The sequence below is a fragment of the Umbelopsis ramanniana genome, assembly GCF_025399195.1.
Source record: "Umbelopsis ramanniana AG unplaced genomic scaffold K450scaffold_13, whole genome shotgun sequence".
Lineage (NCBI taxonomy): Eukaryota > Fungi > Mucoromycota > Umbelopsidomycetes > Umbelopsidales > Umbelopsidaceae > Umbelopsis > Umbelopsis ramanniana.
The window spans coordinates 118376-143571 of NW_026252099.1; the positions used below are offsets into that span (position 1 = coordinate 118376).

At 43.7% G+C, this 25196-nt stretch overlaps 11 protein-coding genes across 11 annotated transcripts; 6 read left to right on the forward strand and 5 right to left on the reverse strand.

The window, feature by feature from the left end:
• Nucleotides 1-1361: 1361 nt before the first annotated feature.
• K450DRAFT_294064 (uncharacterized protein) lies at nucleotides 1362-5981 on the forward strand (the record flags this gene model as incomplete). Its single annotated transcript, XM_051593599.1, has 4 exons — nucleotides 1362-1602; nucleotides 1671-2148; nucleotides 4974-5596; nucleotides 5671-5981. The coding sequence occupies 4 exons, from the start codon at nucleotides 1362-1364 to the stop codon at nucleotides 5889-5891; spliced, it is 1563 nt and encodes a 520-aa protein (XP_051446699.1). The 3' UTR covers nucleotides 5892-5981.
• A 258-nt stretch (nucleotides 5982-6239) lies between these two features.
• Nucleotides 6240-6730, forward strand: K450DRAFT_230760 (uncharacterized protein). Its single transcript, XM_051587303.1, has one exon. The coding sequence runs from the start codon at nucleotides 6344-6346 to the stop codon at nucleotides 6551-6553; it is 210 nt and encodes a 69-aa protein (XP_051446700.1). The 5' UTR covers nucleotides 6240-6343; the 3' UTR covers nucleotides 6554-6730.
• Nucleotides 6731-7313: 583 nt separating this feature from the next.
• K450DRAFT_230768 (uncharacterized protein) lies at nucleotides 7314-7899 on the reverse strand. The gene has a single exon (XM_051587304.1). The coding sequence runs from the start codon at nucleotides 7749-7751 to the stop codon at nucleotides 7554-7556; it is 198 nt and encodes a 65-aa protein (XP_051446701.1). The 5' UTR covers nucleotides 7752-7899; the 3' UTR covers nucleotides 7314-7553.
• Nucleotides 7900-8338: 439 nt separating this feature from the next.
• K450DRAFT_278784 (uncharacterized protein) lies at nucleotides 8339-10093 on the reverse strand. Its single transcript, XM_051593304.1, has one exon. The coding sequence runs from the start codon at nucleotides 9809-9811 to the stop codon at nucleotides 8435-8437; it is 1377 nt and encodes a 458-aa protein (XP_051446702.1). The 5' UTR covers nucleotides 9812-10093; the 3' UTR covers nucleotides 8339-8434.
• A 772-nt stretch (nucleotides 10094-10865) lies between these two features.
• On the forward strand, nucleotides 10866-12605 carry K450DRAFT_230779 (uncharacterized protein). The gene is made up of 5 exons (XM_051587305.1): nucleotides 10866-10992; nucleotides 11112-11532; nucleotides 11608-11686; nucleotides 11764-11821; nucleotides 11885-12605. Exons 1-5 carry the CDS (start codon nucleotides 10879-10881, stop codon nucleotides 12377-12379), a joined length of 1167 nt encoding a protein of 388 aa, XP_051446703.1. The 5' UTR covers nucleotides 10866-10878; the 3' UTR covers nucleotides 12380-12605.
• Nucleotides 12606-12765: 160 nt separating this feature from the next.
• K450DRAFT_230784 (uncharacterized protein) lies at nucleotides 12766-14654 on the forward strand. Its single transcript, XM_051587306.1, has 8 exons — nucleotides 12766-13142; nucleotides 13300-13454; nucleotides 13535-13604; nucleotides 13673-13724; nucleotides 13802-13929; nucleotides 14009-14223; nucleotides 14288-14333; nucleotides 14400-14654. The coding sequence occupies exons 1-8, from the start codon at nucleotides 12849-12851 to the stop codon at nucleotides 14472-14474; spliced, it is 1035 nt and encodes a 344-aa protein (XP_051446704.1). The 5' UTR covers nucleotides 12766-12848; the 3' UTR covers nucleotides 14475-14654.
• A 9-nt stretch (nucleotides 14655-14663) lies between these two features.
• On the reverse strand, nucleotides 14664-17999 carry K450DRAFT_230792 (uncharacterized protein). Its single transcript, XM_051587307.1, has 7 exons — nucleotides 17754-17999; nucleotides 17558-17659; nucleotides 17264-17432; nucleotides 17047-17204; nucleotides 16844-16972; nucleotides 16472-16775; nucleotides 14664-16398 (listed from the first exon to the last, which is right to left on the reverse strand). The coding sequence occupies exons 1-7, from the start codon at nucleotides 17790-17792 to the stop codon at nucleotides 14834-14836; spliced, it is 2466 nt and encodes an 821-aa protein (XP_051446705.1). The 5' UTR covers nucleotides 17793-17999; the 3' UTR covers nucleotides 14664-14833.
• A 30-nt stretch (nucleotides 18000-18029) lies between these two features.
• On the forward strand, nucleotides 18030-19945 carry K450DRAFT_230800 (uncharacterized protein). Its single transcript, XM_051587308.1, has 3 exons — nucleotides 18030-19039; nucleotides 19103-19361; nucleotides 19447-19945. Exons 1-3 carry the CDS (start codon nucleotides 18207-18209, stop codon nucleotides 19807-19809), a joined length of 1455 nt encoding a protein of 484 aa, XP_051446706.1. The 5' UTR covers nucleotides 18030-18206; the 3' UTR covers nucleotides 19810-19945.
• Nucleotides 19946-20081: 136 nt separating this feature from the next.
• K450DRAFT_197467 (uncharacterized protein) lies at nucleotides 20082-20993 on the reverse strand (the record flags this gene model as incomplete). The annotated part of the gene is made up of 1 exon (XM_051584545.1): nucleotides 20082-20993. One exon carries the CDS (start codon nucleotides 20991-20993, stop codon nucleotides 20082-20084), a length of 912 nt encoding a protein of 303 aa, XP_051446707.1.
• Nucleotides 20994-21330: 337 nt separating this feature from the next.
• On the reverse strand, nucleotides 21331-21699 carry K450DRAFT_269868 (uncharacterized protein; the record flags this gene model as incomplete). The annotated part of the gene is made up of 2 exons (XM_051592941.1): nucleotides 21331-21561; nucleotides 21631-21699. The coding sequence occupies 2 exons, from the start codon at nucleotides 21697-21699 to the stop codon at nucleotides 21331-21333; spliced, it is 300 nt and encodes a 99-aa protein (XP_051446708.1).
• A 1030-nt stretch (nucleotides 21700-22729) lies between these two features.
• K450DRAFT_230808 (uncharacterized protein) lies at nucleotides 22730-24617 on the forward strand. Its single transcript, XM_051587309.1, has 6 exons — nucleotides 22730-22845; nucleotides 22932-23354; nucleotides 23430-23627; nucleotides 23722-23783; nucleotides 23864-23967; nucleotides 24049-24617. Exons 1-6 carry the CDS (start codon nucleotides 22762-22764, stop codon nucleotides 24411-24413), a joined length of 1236 nt encoding a protein of 411 aa, XP_051446709.1. The 5' UTR covers nucleotides 22730-22761; the 3' UTR covers nucleotides 24414-24617.
• Nucleotides 24618-25196: the final 579 nt, after the last annotated feature.

The following is a 25196-nucleotide window of genomic DNA, read 5'->3' on the forward strand; positions in this document are numbered from 1 at the left end:
AGAAATCACACGGGCTGGCAAAATGATGAGTCTATACTATTGGAGCTGTCATAATCACATTGATGATAAAACATTATTAAACGCAACTACAACCTGATGCCAATTCAGCCCGTGAGATCATCGATCTGCATGTCAAAGCCATGTTCAACATTTAACTAATTCTCGTATTAAGTTTTGAACAGGGTACGTGCTTAGGGAAAAATGGTAGTTAGTGAGAGTGTAGTTTTCCATACTGTAAAGGTTATTGTATGCTCTGCGTACAAAACCTTGTCACCAAATAAAAATCACTTTGATTTACCGTGTAAAATTTAGCCCACACATTTATAATTTTGAGCCTGCTTTGGTACTAGTAGTAGATAAAAACGCTTTCACTACTTCAACATTATTACCAGCATGGTTGTATTCAAAGTCAATGTGTCCATTACTGTTTTGAAGTGTGTCTATCGCTATAGTGATGTTTCATTGGTCGCTTCGTTGAATGTCTTCTTCTAAATGTAGCTCAGCTATCGCAGGCGCCTTTGGTATCTCGATAGCAAGCTGTGCGAATCAAATGAGCAAAAAGCCACTTTCTGATACTTGCGCTATGCTTGCGCAATAGCTCTGGCTTTTACCGTCATCTCTTTTTAAGTACAGCTTGGGGGCCTCCGCCGCATATCAACGGTACTGGGTGCAGTCATTGTATATACAGGATTCCTGGATGCATACGCCTCACACCGGTGCCTATAACCATCATACTTACTCTCTAATCGTTAATTATTTAGAAACGTGTTGAGAACAACGATTGCGCAATGCTTGTTAAGTCGCCACCGAAAATGATGCAACTTTGGCCAGAGTGTTGCAACCCTCTTCCAAACTGACGCCATTCCCTTTTAGCGCGCTGAAACTCAGCAGACTTTATCGTGACATTAAACCATCATCGACCATAACAAAATCTACAAACCATCTCTAAGTCTGACAGGGAACAGAAATGCAATGCGTGGCTAGATTCACAATCCTGCTTTTTTTTGTTGGTTGTGTATTTCCGAATAATTGCAAACTAAACACTTGGGCAAAAACCTATATCTGTGCCTTTGGATTGAAGATTACCTCTCCACCGAACTTCTGATCCACAATCTCTAAACTGTAAACGTGGAGTGAAAATCTTATTCGAATTCTAGGGCGGGCGTTCTGATAAAAAACAGCTCGGATGCTTAACATGACTACTATAGGCTAATGTGTTACCTTGCGCACGCAAGTCGTCAAATGAGGCCATCCTACGAAATCGTTGTTTCTTATAAAATGAAATCAAGATCCTTTCCTCATCGGTATTAAGCAGCATTTCCTCACCTCTTTCTCTCTATCCTCATCGTTTAGCTGGACTAATGAGTCAAGATATTAAAGAAAAGATTATTGTGACCTCGGCCTCGGAAAAGGTTCTCGAGATTGAGGATACCACCGTCTCCAGTCAAGACAATCATAGCATCATCACCAACTCGGATTACTCTCCCGATTTACAATGGACTGAAGAAGAAGAGAAAAAAGTGGTTCGAAAGATAGATATACGGCTCATGAGCTGGGTTCTCTTGATGACTTTTGTTCTCAACATGGACCGAACCAATATTGGTAAATATCATAGCCATCCAGGAGCATTCATTGACTCGAACTCTCTTTTCTAATTTTTTTTATTCCAGCCAACGCTCTTTCCGATGGACTTCCCACTGACTTGGGCTTCAATCTGGATTATGTCAACCAAGCTACTCTCATCTACGGCATTGTTTTCACCGTCTTTACGCTTCCTACCAACGCCATCGTTAAGAAAGTTGGCGCTCATAACTGGATTCCATTCATCATGTTTGCTTGGGGTATTGTGACCTGGGCTCATATTTTCGTCAAAGACTACAACTCTTATCTTGTCGTTCGTATCTTCATTGCCATCACTGAAGCTGGCTTTATTCCCGCCTGCTTAACTTATCTTACTGGATTTTACACCACCGCTGAATTGTCTTCACGACTCGCTTGGTTCTGGGCTATCCAGTCTTTCGCCTCTGCATTTTCTGGTTTCCTCTCTTTCCTTATCTTCCGTCTCGCTGGTGTAGCTGGCCTAGAAGGCTGGAAATGGCTCTTCTTGATCGATGGTATCCTAACCGACGTTGTTGCGGTGATTTCTTAGTAAGTTAGGCGATTACATTGAGTGAGAAAAAAAAACCATTTCAGCAGTTTGTATTGACTTTTAGCAATTCTTCCTTACAGCTTCTATCTCCCTGCTACTCTTTCTCAGACTGATAAATGGATCTTCTTCCGCAAGTCTTGGTTCACAGAAAGAGAAACTCAAATTGCTGTTACTCGTCTTATCCGTGATGATTTGACAAAGACTGACCAATATAACACTGTATCTTGGGCGGATGTCAAGATCGCTCTTCTGGACAGCAAGGTCTGGACTCACTTGGCCATTGCCTTCCTCACAATCATGCCGGTTACGCCCATCAGTGGATATCTTCCTCTTATTATCAAGCAAACTGGATTCACCGTGTACCTTGCTAATCTGTTGGCTGCTCCAACCTACATTGTTGGTCTCCTCGGTTCTATCTTTATGGGCAGGATGTCTGAAAAGTATGGCAATACTGCGCTCTGGTCTCTTATTGGTATTGTTTGGGGTTTTATCGGCTATTGCATGATGGAGTTTCTTCCAGATGGCACTGACAAATGGACCTTGTATGGTGCTGCTTTCGTCGCTGCTTCCGCTCCAACATGGCACGGCATCCATATTGCCTGGATGTCAAGTAACCTTGCTCCCATTGGTAAACGCACTCTTGCTCTTGCCTGGGTCATTGGTGCCGCCAACATCAGTGCTGTTCCTGGATCTCAGATTTATGGTAAGCTTCCCACATCGAACTAAAAGCACCAAGTGTCTCCAAGCCCAATTTGTTAATCCCTTGATATTCTCTCCTTTAGCAAACGCTGATTCCCCCCGGTTCAGAAAAGGCAATAAGATTCTCATCGGTATTGCCGTTGCAACTGGAGTCTTGATCATTTTCCAACATGTTCGTTATATTATCACCAACAAACTTCGTCAACGAAAATGGGATGCCATGTCTGCCGATGAAAAGCGTGCTTACAAGGAGACCACTAGCCAACGAGGAAGCAACCGACTCGACTACCAATTCCGTATTTAATCATTGATGTATCATAGTGATCTATTACCAACGTGTGTATGCATACATATCTCTATCACTTGTATTTTATTCAACATGTACATATTTTTGCAAAAGTAAAAGCTACCTACTTATCTTCGTACCAAGAAGTGTTTTGAGAATAATTTTGTGGAGATCTCACTATCACGTTGTTTTATCTATGTCGATTTAAAGGCATTTGGTTTCTTCTGCATCCATTCGTCCTTCAGCGACCCTTTCACATAACAAATGCGTTGCATATGTTTAAAAAATGCTTTGTTGAAAAAAAAGCATTAGGCAATTTATTAGGTATCCGCATATGCCTTGATCGAAATGACATCGTTTCAAAACCCAAAATATCCTCTGTACGGTCATATGAGGTCTACAGTCGACCGTGCAATAACAATCAAATCTTGCGCCATTTTTAATGTCAAAAAATTGCAAAGCCTTTTAGAGATAAAGCAAGTAGCTTCGATACATTCGCATGTGCTGCTTTTTTATTTGAATATTAATCGAGAATCAAAACATCCGGGTACAACTCTGTGTGAGGTTGGCATACAATCTATGCTCCGGTGAAGCTTTAAGCAGAGTCAATCCCTCAAGTGTCTCCTGTGGGGAAAACGCTAATCCGCACTGATAACGTGCTGCATTGCACTGTGTACGACCTTGCGCACATCAGGCTTCAAATGAGGACATACAGGCAATCCCAACCTGATATAAAGAAGCAGAAATTTGCCAAGCTAACTGACCCTCCTCTGGCTCTTCAAAAAGCGCAACAGCCGGATGTCGCGACAACCTCTCCTCAACGGTAGCACCCAGCTATCTTACACCACAGCAGCCATCAGCGAGCTACCAACAAAAGACGAGGCTCTAGACATTGATGAACTCAGTGACTCTAGCCAAAACGACTTGCCACTGACTTCAACCATCGGATATGTCCCGGAATTGAAATGGACGGTCGAGGAGGAAGATGCTGTGCGAAACAAAATCGATATACGACTGATGAGCTTTGTGCTCTTGATGACTTTTGTTCTCAACATGGATCGAACCAATATATGTAAATACTGCCTTTCATTTTTTCACACTTCTCCATACTGTCAACACACCAGCACAATATTAATTGAAAGTCATCATTGATAGCGAATGCAATATCAGACGGTCTTCCAGCAGACCTTGGTTTCGACATTGATGGAGTCAATAAAGGCACCTTAGTTTACGCCTTTGTATTCACGATATTTACGCTGCCTTCAAATATCATCGTCAAACGAATTGGCGCCAACCTTTGGATTCCATTGATCATGGTTTCTTGGGGAATTGTTACATGGGCGTAAGTAGATTGCTCCCAATATCTCTCTTCATCATGCTGATGACTAAGTCATTGTAAATGATTCAGGCACGTCTTCATAACGGATTTTAGAGGCTATCTTATCGTGCGTATTCTAATTGCTGCTACAGAAGGTCAGTCGCTTATTACACAATTTAATCAAACTCATTGTAAAACCGCTGATCCCATCATACTATGTTATCACAGCTGGTTTCATTCCAGCTTGTCTGACTTACCTGACTGGATTCTACAAGACAAACGAGTTGGCCACACGATTGGCCTGGTTCTGGGGCATTCAAGCCTTTGCTTCTGCATTCTCTGGACTACTTTCCTTTGGTATTTTTCGTATGGCAGGCGTCGCTGGTCTGCCAGGCTGGAAATGGCTATTTCTTCTCGATGGTGTTGCCACAGACATTGTGGGCTTTGTGGCCTTGTAAGTGTGACTTCATATCTTGGTACTATCATGCGTAGAAGTTGACTCAACCCAAACTTTCAATCAGCTTATACCTACCGAAAGCGTTATCAACTCCCAATAGACTATCCTTTGGAAAAAAAACATGGTTTACGGAAAGAGAATTACAAATCGCTGTTACGCGACTTATTCGAGATGACCAAACCAAACGCGAGCAGTATAGACACATCACACTTGACGACGTAAAACAGACGGTACTTGACACCAGATTGTGGACACACTTGCTCATCACATTCATCGGTATCATGCCAAATGGACCTATCAACACCTATCTTCCCACCATGATCAAGCAGTCTGGATTTTCCGTCTATGTGGCAAATCTATTGGCGGCTCCAACGTACCTTGTCAACTTGGTGTTTTCCATTTTCATTGCCAAAGCGGCCGACCGCTACGGAAACACAAGTCTGTTTGCTCTCATAGGTGTTACCTGGAACTTAACTGGGTTCCTTTTGCTCGAATACCTGCCTGTGAATGCCAGTAGGTGGGCCATGTACAGTGCGGCTTTCGTTGCTGCTTCTTCTCCCTCGTGGCACGGAATGCAAATTGCGTGGATGGCAAGTAACCTTGCGCCGATTGGAAAGCGCACACTAGCGCTGGGAGCTGTGATTGGAGCCGCCAATATCTGTGGGGTACCTGGCTCTCAAATCTACCGTAAGTCGATGAAAGGATTACGCCACTGTAGACTTAGTATACTTTCTGCAGTTCTAATGTCTTTCTGTTACCAGAGGCTTACGATGCTCCTCGGTTTTACCATGGTAACAAGATACTAATTGGTCTATCTTTGACTACCATGGCGCTCTTTCTGCTGCAGCGTACCCGGTATATACTGACAAACAAGCACAGGGAGAAAAGGTGGAATTCCATGACACACGAACAACAACAAGATTATGAATTGAACACGACTCACAAGGGAAGCGAACGTCTTGATTTCCGATTTCGCCTGTAGTGCTGTTCTCCCAACATGCTGTAATTTTTATTCGTGTACATAGAACTTTTGTAAAAAATATATATAATATGCCATACAGTTCACTTTAAGCTGTTCCTAGGTACGTTACCGTACGTCTTGGTGCATTGGGCTTGTTTGGCTAGATCTTACCAAACTAGGATCACTTTGTCCCTGGAAGTGTGTCAAACATGCCAACAATTTGTTTCAATAACACTTTGTAAACAGCTTTTTGCTCATCCTTAGCGCCTTCCCCCTCAATCAACTGATGATAATGCATTGTAACCCTTTGTAAGCCACCCGTTTGTCTACGGAACATCCGTACGTCGTCGTGAGCTGAGCCTTCTCCTTGAAATGTTGACTCGGCACACATTCCGCGACACCATGAAGATAGGAGCGGGTGCTCAACTCATGTTGTACATAGCTTTCCGGAGGCGAGTGGAGTATAACGCTACATGATGCCATATTCTTTCATGTTCATATCGCCCAAGGTGGTGGCCCAAGCTCTCGTGACTTTTTTGTTATTTTTGATTTGCATATACCGCGTTAATTACTCCAACTGCAATTTGGTCCCAACCAAGCAAATGTTCCTAACTTATGCCAAAGAAGACATGTATTTTTCACACTTGGCTCATTCCTTGCTAGCAACAAATAGTTGGAGATAGCTCTCCGTGTAACATTATTTGCAGTATGATGTGAAACAATCATGTCACAACGGAACATTCCATTCGTATTTGGCTTTATGGCGCCAAGCCTTAGTCACCCCTCCCTTGCTTTGCTGATAGCCGTTTCGCGGAGGATGTAGTTTTCAACATGGGTATAGTTAGTTCTACACGCTGCTATAGGTTTGTTGAAATTGGCTCTGATTCACTTTAGATTCGCCAATATTGTATACCAAACTTATTCCATTTATGGCTCGCTTCTTGCCGCCCGGGCACGTTCATATGCAATTTTAAAGGTACGCTTGATAAAAATAATCAAACTAAAAAAAAATACTTTACCAGGGTCGTTGTAACCAATGTCAGTACCATGTCGTGGGGCTTGTGGGACGCTTGTCATTGGCTACGAGAAGGAAGGAAAAAAGAAAGGGAAGGAACATCACCCTCACCACAACAATGTTGGTAGAGTGGAGTTACTAAGACAGGGAGTAAGGAGAGACATCCGCCACTACGTCGCACTTCACTAATCGAACTATTTTCATAACACTACACCTGATTTCATATCCCACCCCACCGACGGTGGAACCTCACATCCTTCTATCAAGATATTCTATCGCACCGTATCAACCAAAGAGCAAGACAACGTGGGCACAACCATTGGGTCATGGTACATATTTTGGGCTTTATTTCCCTTTAACGACGCCACTACAAATTACTTGAGCTGCAGGTCAACCAACAGCTGAACTAAAAAGAATTGATACAAAGGCCTAATGGGTTTGATAGTGAGAGATAGAGAGTGGGGTGCCATACGAAGTATTATCGCGATTTAGCAGCAGATCTAGAAATTAAATGAAAAAAGGTTAATACCACAGAAGCAACGGGTAGAGTGACAGTCATGAATGGATGCCTACCTCATCGAGTTCGCAGCAGCTGAAATAGATTAAAACACAAGCAGATCAGTCACCATGGTTCTATCTCATACAGTGTGTGTATCATTTCCATTCACTTACCAGATGGCATCAAGAGCACAGCAGCAGCAGATGGTTTCCAAGCAGCCCTTGACACAGCCACCACCACGGAGACGAAGCAAAGAGGACCAAGAGTTGTCTTGTTGGGGTTCTTGAACAGTCTGGACGGCTTCAGTCTGCATAGATTGAGCAGTGTAGGCTTCGGGTTGAGCAACGGGTTGTTGTTGAGCGTTCATGTTTAAGTAAAGAAGAAGGAGATCGGTACGGTGCAAGTAGATTTTTATCGTTCTATTTTATACCCGCCCTTCTCTCCGATGACGCATCCTCTTATAATTGCTGGTTATGGAAATAATTCGCCAAGACCAGCCATAGCGAATGTTTCACAAACATAAGGAACCTGCAAATTTTTCTAGTGTAAATTTTCTCGTTCCATTTGGCCAACAAAAATAGAAAAAATACCGGGACAAGGAAGATTTTCAGCTCCAGCATAAAAATGCTTGAAAAAATGGGGGATTGGTTCATTTTCATAGAAGATAACCCGTGTGTACCACCACCATGACCAGCGATCAGGAGACCAAGTAACCGAAACATGGTGTCGAAAAGCGATAGCACTTTTTGTACGCCCCAAGCCGCACTTCCTGAGCGCTTTAATGGACTTAATACTAGCCCGTCATGATATACCTAGTAAGGCTATATTAAGCTTCCCCGACGATTTTTTTTTTCACATCATTGTCTTTCACACAGAGTCTTTGGCAAACCGAGACATCTTGACAAGAATGACTACTGTTTGAGATTAAAAAGCAGTAACAACAATAGTTGAGATGAAGTTTGAAGCTTTGGCTAGGGTTTTTATTTTATATCGTCGATGACTGTACTCCCAAACTTTCAAAAAAAAATAATTATATCTTGTTCCGACAAATTACATACCAGCTTTTTTCAGGTTCACCTCTTGGGAATCACGGCCCTGGGAGGCACACTTGGATAACGTCCCAATCACGATAGGAAATTCAATGACGCCAATATGTTCGCAATGCTCCGTTTGCTTTCTCGAGTTGAAGCATAGCATTGGCTTTGAAGTCTTGATGGTCCCAATAAGCGATACCTTGATATGAACTTTGTAGACGACCTCTAGCAAGTTTTGAGTCATATCAGCAAATATAGTGGAAATAGATTCGGCTGGTACCGAGAGGAGAGAGTCCATATCTAGTTGTAACTCGCGATCTTGTCCAGAGATGCCTTCGAACACACCGACCAAACCATTGATTTTCTTTTTGCTCTCTTTGCCTGCCGAGATGACAATGTTGCGTGTTAGCGTGACGTCCACCGTGGCTCGACCAGGACGAAAATCAGAACAGTTAATAATGCGAATTCCTAATGGAATGCTATCGCCCGGAAGAAATGCTCGCCGGGGAACGAACGCGGAGGCTTCGATCCAGCCAGTGGATGACAGAAGCGATTTGTACTTGGAGGTGGGTTGTGTGACGGGAGCTCGCCGCGACACAGCTATCAGTGGAGTATTGTACAAAGGAGTGAAGATAGGGGTCAAAGACGATAGTTGAAGTGGTTGGTAACAGTTGACAACATGAATACTGGTTGATTCCATGGTTTCATAGTGCAAAGTCGCAATCACGCTGTATTGAATATTAAATTGGTCGTTGGTGTATGAAGGGGGGATCACATTACTACGTGGTATGGGTATTGAGAAAGCGATGTCGTGACTTCGGCTGTCGAGGGTGAAGAACGATTCCACAGAAGACGAGTAAGATGAAATAGATGCGTACTTGGAATCGTGCCGACTGCCTCGACTACTGGTTTCCATACCATCGTCGTCCTCATCGTCCTCTCCATCCGTATTGTCATATCGCCCACTTCTGGAAGGTAGTGTCGTTCGGTCGTATACCATGTGCCATCGATCTCGTTTGGTACGTCCTGGGATACGATCCTTTTTAACCCCTGCTTGTCTTGTTACCCGTACACCAGAATTTAAAATGATCAAGTCGTGCGTAAACTGGTAGTCGTTACTCTCTCGTTTACTAGTTGAACGCAGCTTTAGACCTCCGACAGCCGCGATGCGAATGTATTGTACTCCAATGGACTCTTGGACCTTGATGGTCAAGTGCCCACGAACAGATTGGCCAGGATAATACCGCTTGGGTTCCTGCTCCAAATCAATCTTGAGAGTTGCGGCATCGGCATTAGTAGGCAGTGGAGGGGGAGGAGGAGGAGCTTGACGGGTCACAATGGCATTGAACAACGAAGAGCGGCGACTAGAGGCGTCCTGAATCTCGCCCGCCATTCAGTTTGAATCAGCAACAACAAAAGGAATAGGCTCGGGGTAGGGGACATGAGGGCTGTCAAAAAGCTAGGATCATTTATAAAGGGGGGCCCAGGCTCAGAAAAAAAATAGGCAACATAAAAGGTGCTGCCGCTAAACTACTCCTTAAACCGGTTTTCTTTGGCAAAAGGGAACATCCCCCCTTGCATTACCGTGCTTATTGACTTTTTACCTGGTCTTGCGATCTTCTCCGAGAACCAAAGTGTGTAGGTGATTGCCACCACCACCAAGCCCGTATATTATGGCGTTTGTTAAGAAAAATAAATAGGCTAGCTAGGTAATTTTTTGTCCCATGGGTAGACAGAAATTTTCAAACAACTTGACGTCAGAATGAATAAAGTGTTCACCCAACCATTAAACAGTAATGCGGCTTTATAAATATCGACAATGCAGCTGAACTAAACGACACAACTCTTTCAATCGTCATGTATCGTATTCGCTCCAACGCTATCCGCCGCTACGCTACTCACCCACAAAGCAAGTGCCCTGTCCCAATATGTAAATGCTGGTACTTACACCGCTAACTTTTTTAAATGTATGCAGACGCCAATCCACAAGCTCCACAACGAACTGGTCCCACTGGTCAAGCCGTTGCTATGGGAGCCGCTGCTGTAGGCTTAGGCTACTGGATGTTTGCCAGAAAGTCGGGCACCAAGGGTACGTTGTCGGCAGACTGGCATTCATAATTTTTTTGCATGTTGGCTAATGTAATATGTCTATTTTGCGGTCTACAGCCAAAGATGAGGCGGGTAATGATATTAGCTTGAAGGATTCACAGAAGTCTACGCACTCTGATAAACTTGTAGGCGGTGCAGGAAGTGCAAAGGCCTAGGCTAAGACACTGGTATTCAAGGTTTTCTGTAATAAATTGACATCTGTATCCACGAACATGCCTGTCCACCCTATTTTTTTTTTACCTTGTCAGTGTTTACCTTGCGCAATCGGTATGTGTGTGAAAGGATTCTTTGTGACTGCTGCCTATAAAGATCCGTGTGTGTTATCGAATTTCCATTCTGGTTTGGCCTGCGATGCTACAGTCGTACTCGACATGGCGAGAAGAAGATGCTAAACATTCTATACATATAAAGATAGATAGTTCCGACTTGAACCGTAAAGAACCTGTGTTTTGGCTGGAATGCTCAGTAAGTGATTCGTCTTGATGTCATGTATTTTCTTTTTGCGCTCATGCTTGCTCGGGCAATAAGTAGTCTTTCTTTGCTCACCCTTCTTTTTTTTTTTTTTTTTTCTTCTTCTCACATAGACGAACCTCAACAAGTACCTTCGAAAACAACGACGCTTTCCACGAACTATATCTGACTTCAGGAGACTGGCAGTCTACTTGACCCATGCCTATTCTAATGGGTTTGTACCCGCGCTACCCAAAGCAACCAACCCCCACAACTTGCAACGATGGCTTGATATCATTTGTCGTAACGATCGATTAAGTGAATCCGAAGCCCTTCGAGAGTTTGTAGAATCAGACGTGGGATTTTACCCTCATCCAGTCAAACCTCCTCCTCGTCGCCGCGCAACGTCTCTCTTGTCTACGGGATCGGGGTCTTCTGATACGGTGGAGGACATTGATTTCGATTTCGTTGAAACGAAGCGCGCTATAGAAGAATTTGAGCGTCATATCACTGTTTGCAATAGGAAAGGTGAAACGGAAGTCACCTACAGACGAGGTAGGATGCAGTAAGGAAATGTGGGCATCTTTTCTTTCGTGTGGTTATTAATCCATCCCCCTCCCATGTATCTAGAACTTGCTGTAGCAGAATCCGACCTTGGTTCAGAATTCGTTAGTCTTGGGGCCATTGAGAGGGAGCCTGGATTGTTTCTGTAGGTTACGATTGGGGAATCATTGCTATGCAGATCTAAGTTCCGAACGAAAACCTAACGAACGCACTTCACTTTAGTGTTTTTAAAAATATGTCCAAAGCATTTAATTTGGTAGCGGATTTGGAACGCTCAAAGGTCAGTCAACAACCACCTGAGCGATGTGATGTCCATAGGTACTAATGCTATCGGGGATAACAGGCAGTTTCGGAAAGTGTCACGATTCTGGATCAAATGAAGTATCAATTGCTCAACTCTCAAGCTGCACAAGAAACACTGCAAGTGCGGTTAAAAGCGTTATCAGAATACCGGGAATGTAGTCGATTAACCCAAACAAGATTGAGAGCTATGGAGCGTTTAAAGTTTTCTAGTTCTATTGATCATGGCAGCGTGAATGATGCCATCAACGACCTCAGAGATGCTAAAGCGAGCGAAGCAGAGGTTAAGCAAAAATTTGAAACGCTTAATTCGGGTATCAAACGGGATATCTGCGAGGATTATCGTCAAGATGTGAGCGAGGATATTAGAAGAGCTATAGCCGACCATGTCCGAGCTCAGATCCGCATTCACAAGCGACAACTTCAAGTCTTTGAAAGTCTTCGACCCTACACCACCGACGTCACTTCTAGGATCTCATCTGTTTCCATTCACTTTAATTTGAACGAAGCCCCTGATAATGTCTCCACCATATACTAATTAGCTCACGGAAGAAGTTCAACATTCTTCTCTTTTTTTTTTATTTAAAAGAAAAACAACTTGTATACCCTTTTGGTTGTAACAATATAATAATCAACGTCTTTCCCCTTTCCAAGGCTGATATCGAATTTTGGTTACACTAATGGCCAAGCTTTCAGGGTTTCACAGGATTGGAAACAGGAAATTATGCTGTGAAAGGTATCGAATACAAATAGATAATGTGATAGATCAGGGTTCTAGGGTCAATGTAGGTTGATCAACTCATTGGAAGAGTTTGATGTGAAAACGAGTGTGAATAGAAAATAGAAAGGTTGGAAAGCATGCAGGCAATTTGTGGACGTTGAGACAGTCAGCCCAATCCCAAAACCAGCTCACAAGTTTTTCAAGGCCGACAGGGATATTTTGCTGTCATCCTTTGGCATCATTCCCCCATTTCATCCTCGTTCAGCCCTTTGATAGACGGTTCAAAATGTTAGCCAAGGCGCCATTACGAAAGAAAAGAAATTTCAAAAACCTGACTCTGGAGGAATCGCCCGTCATCGTCCAAGCTGCTGACGGATCACCAGCAGCAGCAAAATCAGGAAAGAGTTTGGAAGAATATAGTCAGTTCTGTGAACGATTGAGCGACCTGGAGATTGGTCTCGAGCTACGACTCGATCTTCGTAGTGAGGATTTCTCTGAACTGGACGAACTGGGTCGTGGTAATGGCGGTACGGTCTGCAAAGTACTGCATGTCCGCACCAAGACGGTCATGGCCAAGAAGGTAAGCCAGCAAACACATCTCTGCACTGTAGGCTGCATCTGTTGTTGTGAACCAAGCAGATCATCGCCTACAGGCACACCTTGATGCTCACTTTGTATAACGCATTGTCAATACACCATGGGTTAACCTCCAAACTCTATTTTTTTTTTCCCTTCAGACCATTCACGTCGATGCCAATTTGAATGTTCGAAAACAAATCATGCGGGAAATGCAGTTCATGCATGACTGTAACTCAAAACATATAGTCAGCTTTTACGGAGCGTATATGAACGGTGGCGATATTTTGATATGCATGGAGTATATGGACGTTGGGTAAGCGATCACCACACTGATTCATACAGCATGTGGGCCTTTATCATCTCATTACTAACCCATGGGCGGCGATTCTATAGGTCATTGGATAAGATATACAAGAAAAATGGTCCTATTCCCATGGATGTCCTGAAGAAGATTGCATACGCCGTAAGTCTCATTGTGATCCGACGATGACCTTGATACACTTGTGTGTTCTCAGCTGACATTTTCTTTAGATCGTCGATGGCCTTATATACCTATACGATAACCACCGCATCATTCATAGAGGTCAGTTTCATTTTATATTCTTGAGATCAGGTGCTGGCGGTGGTTTGCTGACGTTTTGGCGCCATCTTTTTCAATAGATCTCAAGCCCTCAAATGTCCTGGTTAATTCTCAAGGTCAAATTAAGATATGTGATTTCGGTGTTTCTGGCCAATTGAATAAGAATTCTGTAGCAGACACTTTTGTCGGCACAAGTTCCTACATGAGTGTAAGTAAAGATTTATCTTGCCATGCAGCAATATAGACTTGTTGGTTCGGTCTTTTCTCATCCTTTTTGTACATTTTAGCCGGAGCGGATTCTGGGTTCGCCTTACTCAGTCAAATCAGATGTTTGGTCTCTAGGTATCACACTCATGGAACTTGCACTTGGAAGATTTCCTTTCCCTCCCGATGGTGGATCTTTGGCGATTTTTGAGCTGTTACAACATATCGTCCATGAGCCCGTTCCAACATTGCCGGAAGGAAAGTTCCCTGCCAATTTCCAAGACTTTGTTTCCAAGTGGTAAGTACCGATTGTGCCATTTGTTATTACGTGTAAACATTTAATTTAATGTTCCATCATTTAGTGTGGCAAAGGATGTGACGCAGCGTGCAACACCAAGCGAATTGATGGTAAGTGGGACGTATAACCCAACGCTGCTCGAGATGTATGGCTCATTTTCCCCTCTCTCTGTGTAGAAACATCCATACCTCGTGTCATCATTAACTGAAAAGGTGGATTTGGAAAAATGGGCACAGAGTCAAGCAAGGTAAACATGCCATCCGACCTCATCCAAACTCCCTCCTTCAAGCGCAAGAAAATGGATATCCCCCTCCCTCACCTTTGCATTAAATAGAAACCCCCAAAAAAGTGTGTGTGCCTGCAAGTAATTTTTTTCATTGCCCTCTGTGTAGAGCACGTGATAAGTGAATTTGGTTCCTTCCCCTTTAGTTTTTTGCGCTTTTCCCTCTATTTTCCATACCAAATACCAAAGAAAAAAAATATGATTCGACTGTTTGTTTTTTTTTTATATGTGTAGTACCTCGTTTTCGTTCCGTTTCGGCTATAGTAAAGAATATGGGATGTACATTGAAAAAGAGTGTGGTGGGCACATCAAAGCGGGCGGGGCGGTTTAAGAATCCGATATCCACAATGGGTGAGGTAAATCGTTCAAGTCGAGTTGTTGATCCTTGCTATCACTTGTTTCCTCGAGCGGCGGCGGCGTCGAGGCTGATGACGGTATGGGGGTTGTCCATTTGGGACTGGATCTCTCTTGTTGGGTGGGTGACGACGATACCTCCAGAGGATCAGTTCCTAAAGGCGATGGCCGTCTTGCTGGTGGCGTGGTATGCTTGGGGCTGCCGGAATGACTAAGGTAAGGCGAAGAAGACGATCGAAGCGGTGACCCGTTCTTATTCTCATGCTGGTTGTTGTTGGGACCCATGAGATCAGTGGCACTGGCTGATGATGTCTTGGACGGCGGCCATCGATCCATCGCTCCTAATTCTCTTTCAACCGGGGGCGACGCAATACTTTCACTCGTACTCCTTGCTCGACTGTACATTGCTTCTCCAACATTCATAGTAAACCTTGAAAACGAATTGACCATGGTACCTATACGGGTAGACACTTCGGTAAAGTCAATAGCTGCCTTGTTGGCATTAGACCCGGGTGAGCTCATTTGGCTATTGAGTGGGTCCGAATCTGTATAGCTGGATTGCACCGTGATGGATGTAGTGGTTAACGGTGATTCGACTATGGTGGATTCCGCGGTAGTAGTCATTGAACTATTCTCTTCGTTAGGTGGGGTAGTCTCCTTGAACACAGTTCGAATCCTGCTCACACCGTTTTCTGAATCAGACTCTGCTGCCTCAGTCGCTTCTATGGATTGACCTATTTGTTGTTGTTGCATGGCCGGGAAGACAGCTTCATTGACTTCCTCATCGCTTCGTCCAAACAAACTAGCCCAGTACTGTATATGCTTTGGATCAGGCAACAAAACGCCCCCATCGTGACTGATATCTTGATCTAGTGTCGGATCGTAATTTGGGTTGGTGAATTTATCGCGGTTGGAGTTCAAATGATCCCATATCGAAAAGGTTTTGGTCTGTGGTTGATTCTTGAAGCGCTCGTACTCATTGTTAAACAGGAAAGTACCAAATTGACAAGAGTACACATGGTAATGCAATTCTGAAAGCATTTGTTCGTTGAACTCGAATCGTGCTGGGTTTTGCTTGATCAGTTGAAATACACAATCTAGAAACTGGTGGAACACGGGACTGGTTTCGCGCTGGTGGAATCCACTTTTGTACAACTTGTTCTGCATATCTTTGATGGTATTGGCTGCAGTTGAACCACCGGTGTTGGCTAGGTTAATGAAGTATTTTTCATTGGAAATGTGACCGCATCGATCGGCAAACTTGTGACCAAACGCAACCCATTCCTTCTCTATCAGAATTTGAAATCCTCTGAACGTTCGATAATATGGATCCAAACACAGCTCAGCGATGGATGTCAATTGTGCAGTTCTATCCCATCCATCAGAGCAATGAACCAGGACATGAGAGTTGAAGATATGAACACTCTTGACAATGACCAATGTTCCGTCCAGCAAAGTAGAAATGTGTTTAAGCCAATTGGACTTTTGAAGCGCAAACTTATTGATCATTCCGCCAATCGACTCAGATCCCTGCATTGCTAATGAAAACCCAACAAGGCGTTAGGCAACCCATCCATACTGGCCGGCAAATGTCCACAAAAATATGCTTACCATCACACATGCGCGCTAAACTATCTCGCATGACATGGATATTATCGATGCCCATGTAGTTCTTCTTACAGTTTCGGTAATTTTCCATGTTTTCCGTACCAGCACCCCTGGCTACGTTACCAACAGCATTGGCCATGGGTCGAGCATCAATAATCAAATTGGCCGCAGTTGAACCGTACACCACTTGTCCATTGACGCCGTTAGGAACATTCGAAGCGAATATGGCTTCAATCAATTTTTCGTCTTGGATAGAGCGTGCCTGCTTGATACCGACCATGGGTTGACTGCATCGTGTTATGGTAGCCTTATTACGAAAAATGAAGAAATAAGTGCGAGTGGCGGAAAAGTTTGGCTGTGAGGGGTACGACCTACCCTATTGGCCCAATGAAGATAAGATAACGCCGGTATTCTCGCCTTGCTTCGATACTTTGCAGCATAGTTGAGAACGTTGTCACTTATTTTTGTTGGAACGACAAGAACTCTCGGGTATGTAGGTGAGAACTGGGCAGCCCAAAAAAAAAAAGATTATGAGAAATTGGGTCATGCGACTAGCTCTGCACCCCAATAATACTCACACTGTAGTCACGGTTGATGGATGAGAGTCGCCAGGTGTCTATCTTGCCTACTCCCATTCTCTCAAATTCAGTCACAGGGTCATATATCTTCCATCCATCGATGGATGTGAAAGGCGGACGTGGTTGAAAGCTGTAGGCGTACAGTTGCTCCGTAGAAGCTGGAAAAGAGTAAGTGAATAGGATGGCGGTTTTTGTTTGCAGTTAGGCAAAGGCTTACATATACACGTGAGCTTTTGGACAACATCAAATACGTCTTGTGCATCGCGATCGTCGGGCATAGACAATGTGAATATCAAAAAATCGCGGCATTTGATATACAGTGGATATAGATTATTAGATGGAGACTGTGGCCGTCGTTCAACGTAATGAATGATGGGATACGGTATCTGATTAAAAAAATCTAGGTCAGTCACCGTGGTTGGCAACCAAAAAGTTCAGCCCCGCTCCCTACACCGACAAAACTGGCTTATCAAAGGGGCGGCAAGGCTGTTCAAAACGACCAACATATTACCCATAATTCGCCTTCAGAGTGACTGAAAATGAGGTTGTGATCGGTTAAGTGCAGGGTTCCAGAGAATACGTCTTGATTTTTCTCCAGCTGAACGTCTGTCACCTGTAAAGACAAGGAGCATGAGCGAAAACACGGTTATAGTCTGTTTTGTGAGAGAATACGCTAGATAGAAAGGGTTGCACAAGGGCTCACTTACCTGAGATACCTTTATAAGATCTATACGATTTTGGGCCATAGTGACAATAAGAGAGGCCGACCTATGAAGGGTCGTTCAGAAGGTTTATTGGGTAAATGAACAGTGGAAATGGGGGATTGAGCTATTTCTGAAGGGCAGTGAAAATAAGCAAATGGAAGAATGGAATGCGAGTAAGGGATTTTTCTTCCAGCCAGTGAAGAGAGGAAGTAATGTGTCACGGACACTGTGATTTTGAAGCAGTTGGAAAATGACGTCGGATTTTCTTTCAGTCAGTGAAGCTGCGGGGCAAAAGCAGGGCGCACAACAATTTTTTTTAACAATTTGACTTGGAATATTTTATCTTTTCTGTCTATTCATTCCAGGTCAGCCCCACTACAAGCAGCCAACAGATCGGGATCAGCGGAATCGAGACAAACGAACCATAACGTAGAATCTTCCAGTGGCAACTAATTGATGGCCTTGTCAGATGTCTCGTTCAGAACGCTGTGGCTGGCTGCTGCTGCTCTGCGTATCATTCTCTTAGTGTACGGCGAATGGCAAGATCGGCATTTTGTTGTCAAGTATACAGATATCGACTACCTGGTGTTCACTGATGCAGCCAGACACATCACACAAGGCGAATCGCCATATAACCGAGCTACATACCGCTATACCCCTCTACTAGCCATGCTCTTGACTCCCAATATTTACTTGTTTCGTGCATTCGGGAAATGCATCTTTGTCGGTGCCGATCTATTGGTGGGATGGTTGTTGCATCGCATTCTGACGCTCCGTGGCATGCCCAGCAAGCGTGCCTTGTTATATACTTCGTTATGGCTTCTCAATCCCATGGTGGCCAACATATCCACACGAGGAAATTGCGAATCCATTCTAGGCTGTCTCGTACTCGGCACGATGTACTTACTCTTGATTCGACATTTTTACGCTGCCTGTGCTTGTTTTGGTTTGGCAGTTCATTTGAAGATATACCCCGTCATTTATGCTGCTCCGTTATTGGTCCTTTTGGACGAGAAGTATGGGCTTCCTATCAACTGGCCAAACATGCTGTGGACCTATGAACGTTTAAGAATTCAAGTGTTACGACTTTATTTGGATGATGATGAAAAGGCGGATGATGTACTTGCTGAAGACGATAACGATCGACTAGACAATCTCGTGGACAAATCATCCAGAGTTTTGAGCCGTGCCCTTCGACATGGATTGATGTTTCTATCGCCGACAAGAGTCTCATTTGCCGTTGTTAGTGCCGCTGTGTTTTTTGCTCTGGGTGGTTTGATGTATAGCATGTAAGTGACGAACGTAATCCAAATGGACTAAGGGGTGTTTGGTTTCTAATCCGTTTGTCGCAGGTATGAAGATCAATTCCTTGAACACACTTATTTTTATCATGTTACTCGCAAGGATCACCGGCACAACTTTTCAGTGTGGTTCTATCACATCTATCTTACATTTGGCAGCAATGAGGCCCACATTCTTAGCCTTTTAACGTTTTTCCCGCAATTGGTACTGGTGATGGCAAGCGGATTTGCTTTCGGAAAAGACATCTTTTTTGCTTGTTTCATCCAAACCTTTTTATTTGTTACCTTCAACAAGGTTTGCACGTCGCAGGTAAATCAATGGGGGGTTCATGTTATCATGACGCATGAAAGAAGTTTCATTGTACTAAAAAATGTTGATGGACCGTTCTTTTTAGTACTTTATGTGGTATCTCTGTTTGTTGCCTCTGGTCTTACCCTCTACTAAGATTTCCTTCCGATGGATGGGGTTATGTCTCATTGTTTGCTGGGTTGTCACACAGGCAGCGTGGTTATACTTTGCATATCATCTCGAGTTTGAAGGTGAAAATACCTTCTTCTCATTGTGGCTGGCAGGACTGGCTTTCTTTGGGTGCAACTGTTGGATCGTAGTGGAACTCATTAATAACCATCGATTTGAGAACGTTTTCGGAGCATCAGGCCGGATTCGCTGGTGTTGGGGAAACGGCGAACCTAAGCAGCAACAGCCAAGCGACGCAGCAAACAACGAACGCATGGTTCCTCATCCCCACCCATTATAATAAACAGCTGCATAAAACGTTTAATTTCTTTCCTGCGCTTCATTCTGTTTTCCACACAAGTTGTCTTATCATTGATAGCATTTGGGGGGTTCGATAAGCGGTAATACGCGCGGCTTTATATATAATTTTATTGTACCCCAAGGTTTGATTTTCTGTCTTGTTTTTGGTGTTTTGTTGTTTTGGTGTGAGATCATTTTTTTTTCCTGCCTACTATTTTTTTCCTTCTTTTTTTTTTAACTTTATCCAGGAGAAATAAAACATCAATCGGAATACTATCCAAAGAAAGATCTGACATCGTTGAAATAAACATGAGTTAAAGCGTCTTTCGCAGATATTCTCAAATGTGGTTGATATTGTAACATTCTGTTGAGTAGATCCAAGCCATAGGCATCGACCATGGGCAAAATGGTATTAATATGTTGAGCAGGGTACATTGGGAAAGTTTGCTTGTATTCTGGGAACTGACTGACGCCTGGCCATGTCTGTTCGGTGGGGGTACCCATCGTTCTAAAGATCTTGAGCAGTTGATCCTCGTTGGTGGTACCAGGGAAGAGTGGTCTTCCAGTATACATCTCCGCCATGATACAACCGGATGACCAAATGTCAATTGTAGTCGAATATGTACGTGACCCTAATAAGACATCGGGAGCTCTATACCACAGGGTAACGACTTCGTTTGAAAAGGTGTTGACGGGAATGCCAAAGGCACGTGCGAGGCCAAAGTCACCCAGCTTTAGCTCTCCGCGTTTGTTGATGAGCAAGTTTTGAGGTTTCAGGTCACGATGAAGCACCCGGTTATCATGACAAAACGCGATACCTTTCAGTAACTGATACATGAATGATTTTATAGTCTGAGGATCCAAAGCACCATGGTTTGCACGGCCGATAGTATCCATGTATTTTTTCAAGTCTTGGTCCATGTGTTCGAACACCAGCATTAACTTGTTTTCGGTATGAATAACATCCTGAAGTCGTAGGATATTAGGGTGTTTGAGCTCTTTCATCAATGAGATTTCTCTGATGGCTGTGGATGGCGCGCCTTCTTCTGAATCCAAGTGAATTTCCTTCAATGCTACAATTTCATGAGTCAAGCGATTCTTTCCTTTGAATACAGTGGCGTAGGTGCCTTCGCCCAGTTTCTCTAGCCGTGTGTAGCGCTGGTCTTGGCTATTATTATTGGCCATGATGTGTGTCAAGAAATGGGTAAATTTGAATAAACTAGAAAGAGCGGCGTTGAGAAGGGGTGGAGCTGAAGAGGGGCAAAAATTGCAGTGCCAGTGTGGTTCAGTGACCAAAAAAAAAAAAAAAGAGGTCAAACATGCGGCCCGAAATCGTTCAGTATGCTTTGCCACTCACTGCACGTAGGCAATGACACCCCTCGTGGGTCTGACTAAAGAGAAGAAGTGCAAACACACTATGTTTTAATTTTCATTAAATTAATATAAGCTACCATAACATTTAGAAGTATCAATCAAGGATCTCTTTCGCTCCTACACATCTCCCGGTATAAACTCCCCCCTCTCAATTCGTCTTTTTGCTCTTCTTGTTGGTCGATTTGCTGTCAGACTTGCCTCCAACCTTGCTTGCAGTTTGATTTTCAGCTGTTGTCGCACTGACTTGCGCTGGTACAGGGTCTCGCATCACTTCGGGCATCATCTCAGGCTTGAAAAAATGAATGAAAAGAAGGCAAGCCAATACACCGGCATTCAAACTGAGGATATATGGAGTTGTTCTATTGCCCATGCCAAAATACTACATTCATAGGTAGGAGTTGAGATCCAGAAGGGGTCATGCAAAGCATCGGAAGGGGACACTGCTTACCTGACAGCCAGCAACTAGCATGGTACCATAGAACCAGTTACGAATGAAAGATGGTAGTGGAGCGACCATGATAAGATTGGAATAAGAGGGAAAGGGAAAGAAGGTCGAAGGCAGGAAAGTAGAAAATTTAAAGAGTGTATCACATTGTACAGTGGCGTCCAAGGGTTTCCATTGGTGCGTGCGAGTTGAACCCTTGAGTTGAGTTGGGACGGTGGGCGGGCTCTGGACTTCCCACCCAAAAAATGTCCGCCATATCTGCAGGTGATGACGGTTATGAAGACAAAGTAGTGAGTGGGCTTTGGCAAAGACTGAAGAGAGGAGGAAGAAGCAGCAGCAGCCGATTGGAAATGGCTTCCCCTCGTTTTCCCTTCATCGGCTGAAGTCTTCCATTTGCACAAATCTCCTTTTTGGACCGTGATAATCAAAACAAAACGAAAAAACAGGCTGGTTGATCTCAGTGTCTTCTTTTCTCTTTCATCGTTTGATTTGATAGCCGCTTCGTCTGTAAGTGAAAAAACAGCGTTTTGCGTGTTATTGTCGTATTGCTTGATTTGGTCGTTTCATTAACAAAATTATTTCTCCTCATACAGAACCTTCTTTATTTGCTTCACTTACGTCGTTTTTCTATTTCTCCGTAGTCGGTCATCTCCAAACCATCATTGAGTGAATCCCTTTTTATTTTCACATTCCTAATCGACTCACGCGTGCTTGTCACCGCGCACCTGCAAACCCTATCTATATACATCGATTATACCACACACTAGAATATTCCCCCACCATGTTTACCACTCGTCACCCATCCTCCTCCTTATCACTGTTCGATACTCGGTATCACCAATTGTCCGACGACTCTGTTTACATGCACAAACCACCACGATCATGGTCGGAACGAGTCCAGAAAATACAGACCTTGCTCCGACAACAAGACCTACCGTCTTGCAGCCAGAATGAGGTTCTGTTGGATGTCCTTATAGCTACTTGGGATGATCATCGACCGTCCATAAAACCTCTTCCCAATCCACGTAAAGAAACTTCCATATGTTTGAAGCGTTGTATGTGATGACAACAAAGAATTTCCCGCTTCCGATCATGACATCAACTCACCTAACTTATCTTAATCCAGACGAAGAGATGGTCGATACATTAAAGGACCTCTGTCTTCAATTGGACGACTTTGAAGTCATCAAGCCTTTAGCCAAAGGCCAGTTTGGGACTGTGAGTTAGCTTTTCAATTTTGGGGCTCGGGTTATTCAACCCCCCCCCACCCCACTTCCTGCTACTAATGCAGGTATTTTTTGCAGGTCCATATTGTTCGAAGTAAATTAGATGATGCAGTGTACGCAATGAAAATACAACCCAAGGACGATTTGTTGCGGCAGAGAGAAACGGCCTTTTTCATGGAAGAGAGGAACGTTCTTGCTCAAGGAAATGAGTGGATGCCGCAGCTATATGCTGCATTTCAAGATAGCGACAATCTATACCTCGTCATGGAGTATGCTGGAGGTGGAGATTTATTCAGCGTATTGGACCGAACCGAAAATCTGACATTCGATGAAGATGAAGCAAGGTTTTACATTGCCGAAATGGTCTTGGCCATAGAGAACCTACATAAACTTGGATATGTTCACCGAGATGTCAAGCCGCAGAACATATTAATCGATGCTCATGGCCATGTTAAGCTGGCAGACTTTGGTAGTTGTATCACTTTGGATAACAACGGAAAGGTATATACTAGTTAAACGAAGATGGACCATCCTCACTGATTGCTTGCCTCGATAAACTTATCCGTCGAACCATAGGTCACATCGACCACCCCTGTAGGCACATGTGACTACATATCACCAGAAGTCCTTCAGGCGCATGAAGGAAATGTCCAGTACGGAACCGAAGTGGATTGGTGGTCCGTGGGTATCGTCCTTTTTGAAATGCTACAAGAGCTACCACCTTTTTACAGTGATAGCGTGAATGAGACGTATCGTAAAATTATTTTCCATGAGGTAAAATAAGTGTTTTCCGAAGCGACTAATCATCATCTGAGTGTAACAAAAAAAATTTATACCAACATCTATTCCCATTTTATTTTTATTCTAGGAGTCACTGGAATTCTCGGACGAATACCCAATATCCGCTAACGCTAAAGACGTTATCTCACGGTAAACTAATTGAATCGGATATCTGTTATAGCTGGGGTATTGTATCGCTAAATCGGCATGTCTGTCTCAAATATGTATAGGTTTTTATGCAAGAAGGAGAACCGACTTGGGTGCAATGGTAACACAGAAGATATCAAATCCCACCCATTCTTTGCTGGCATTGACTGGGATCACATTCGAGAATGTAAGCATGTTCCTATGCGGCGCGCGTTAACATAGGTGTGCCAATATTGACACTTGTTTATTTCTTTTTTTGGGTTAACAGCGACACCCCCTTTTAAGCCAGTATTAGCTTCACCAGACGACACTTCCAACTTTTCTGTCCACGAAGAGGAGGACGAGATGCCAGCTGCCACCTTTCCATCCAGGTCTACTGGGAGAAAGGAATTGGATGGGAGAAATGCTCCGTTTATTGGATATACGTTCTTAGAAAATGTCGGCATCTCTATCAATGAACCTTCCTCTAGGGACATCCCATATAATCGCGAAGAGGAGATAGTCAGGTTGAAACGACAATTGGAAAGTACCTTCCGAACGACTCGACCCCCTGGACTGAAGATGGAGAATTCCCTGGACCAACCCTCTTTGCACTCTTCACAATGGATATCTAAAACTAGGCTGCAACCATAGCACGTCATGAACCAGTCACACCCTTCATCGCAATCTACCATTTCTATTTAATCTATTGTGTTTATCTCCCCCTCCCTACGTGTCTTGTGATATCTCACCCACTTACAAAAACCTCCCCAATCGCAATGCGAAATCCTTGTAATATTGAATCCTACCTACCCACCATGAACGATGAATAAGCGAAACTATACATCATTTTGAAACCTATTTTTTGAAACAAAAATGTTTCCAAAAGAAGTGATATCAGGCCAAAAAAATTTCAGTCACAGAATGCAGGGAAATCTTTGGCGACATACGTTATCAAACTTGAAGGCTAGCAGAAGCCAACATTGTGGAAGTTGACAATTGTGCTATCTGGGTAATTTAAGCCTTGTACTGCACGTGGTGCCACCATGCAGCCAGACATGGTATTTTTGCTTTGGCTAGGCATACTGAGCCGGTCGCGGTCGGTCGACTGAAAGATAAACCTCCTTCTCAGGTTACCATGGCCATTTGACCATATAAATAGATTTTTATACCCGCCCCCCTTCCTCATCCTAAGAACATTTCCTCATATTGCCATTTAGCAGTAAGCATTCGGTTATTTTGTCCAGATTCAGACAAAATTGGATGCAGCTCGAATTGTGGAAAGTCAAAGGGGTGAGATGCCTAACGGACTGCATAGATTATTTTGTACTTAACAAGGAGAGAGAACGCAACGCTGGGTGTCAGATTTCCAAGACTTCTAATGTCACCTCATCATGTTTGAGACGTACGAAATATGTGTGGCGGTATCTGCGGACC

What these genes read in the sequence shown, in the direction of transcription:
- K450DRAFT_230792 (XM_051587307.1), bottom strand. Translation starts at nt 17,792, where the DNA reads ATGGCCCAAAATCGTATAGATCTTATAAAGGTATCTCAG. An exon ending in ACTCTGAAGGCGAATTATGG is followed by an intron (nt 17,433 to 17,557) that starts GTAATATGTTGG and finishes TTTTTTAATCAG; the next exon opens with ATACCGTATCCCATCATTCA. An exon ending in CCAAAAGCTCACGTGTATAT is followed by an intron (nt 17,205 to 17,263) that starts GTAAGCCTTTGC and finishes ACTCTTTTCCAG; the next exon opens with CTTCTACGGAGCAACTGTAC.
- K450DRAFT_278784 (XM_051593304.1), bottom strand. Translation starts at nt 9,811, where the DNA reads ATGGCGGGCGAGATTCAGGACGCCTCTAGTCGCCGCTCTTCGTTGTTC.
- K450DRAFT_230768 (XM_051587304.1), bottom strand. Translation starts at nt 7,751, where the DNA reads ATGAACGCTCAACAACAACCCGTTGCTCAACCCGAAGCCTACACTGCT.
- K450DRAFT_230784 (XM_051587306.1), top strand. Translation starts at nt 12,849, where the DNA reads ATGTTAGCCAAGGCGCCATTACGAAAGAAAAGAAATTTCAAAAACCTG. An exon ending in GCACAAGTTCCTACATGAGT is followed by an intron (nt 13,930 to 14,008) that starts GTAAGTAAAGAT and finishes TGTACATTTTAG; the next exon opens with CCGGAGCGGATTCTGGGTTC. An exon ending in CAACACCAAGCGAATTGATG is followed by an intron (nt 14,334 to 14,399) that starts GTAAGTGGGACG and finishes CTCTCTGTGTAG; the next exon opens with AAACATCCATACCTCGTGTC.
- K450DRAFT_230808 (XM_051587309.1), top strand. Translation starts at nt 22,762, where the DNA reads ATGGTCGATACATTAAAGGACCTCTGTCTTCAATTGGACGACTTTGAA. An exon ending in CTTTGGATAACAACGGAAAG is followed by an intron (nt 23,355 to 23,429) that starts GTATATACTAGT and finishes GTCGAACCATAG; the next exon opens with GTCACATCGACCACCCCTGT. An exon ending in GTAAAATTATTTTCCATGAG is followed by an intron (nt 23,628 to 23,721) that starts GTAAAATAAGTG and finishes TTTTTATTCTAG; the next exon opens with GAGTCACTGGAATTCTCGGA.
- K450DRAFT_230760 (XM_051587303.1), top strand. Translation starts at nt 6,344, where the DNA reads ATGATGCCATATTCTTTCATGTTCATATCGCCCAAGGTGGTGGCCCAA.
- K450DRAFT_230800 (XM_051587308.1), top strand. Translation starts at nt 18,207, where the DNA reads ATGGCCTTGTCAGATGTCTCGTTCAGAACGCTGTGGCTGGCTGCTGCT. An exon ending in GGTGGTTTGATGTATAGCAT is followed by an intron (nt 19,040 to 19,102) that starts GTAAGTGACGAA and finishes CGTTTGTCGCAG; the next exon opens with GTATGAAGATCAATTCCTTG. An exon ending in ACAAGGTTTGCACGTCGCAG is followed by an intron (nt 19,362 to 19,446) that starts GTAAATCAATGG and finishes CGTTCTTTTTAG; the next exon opens with TACTTTATGTGGTATCTCTG.
- K450DRAFT_230779 (XM_051587305.1), top strand. Translation starts at nt 10,879, where the DNA reads ATGCTACAGTCGTACTCGACATGGCGAGAAGAAGATGCTAAACATTCT. An exon ending in TGTTTTGGCTGGAATGCTCA is followed by an intron (nt 10,993 to 11,111) that starts GTAAGTGATTCG and finishes CTTCTCACATAG; the next exon opens with ACGAACCTCAACAAGTACCT. An exon ending in GGAAGTCACCTACAGACGAG is followed by an intron (nt 11,533 to 11,607) that starts GTAGGATGCAGT and finishes CCATGTATCTAG; the next exon opens with AACTTGCTGTAGCAGAATCC.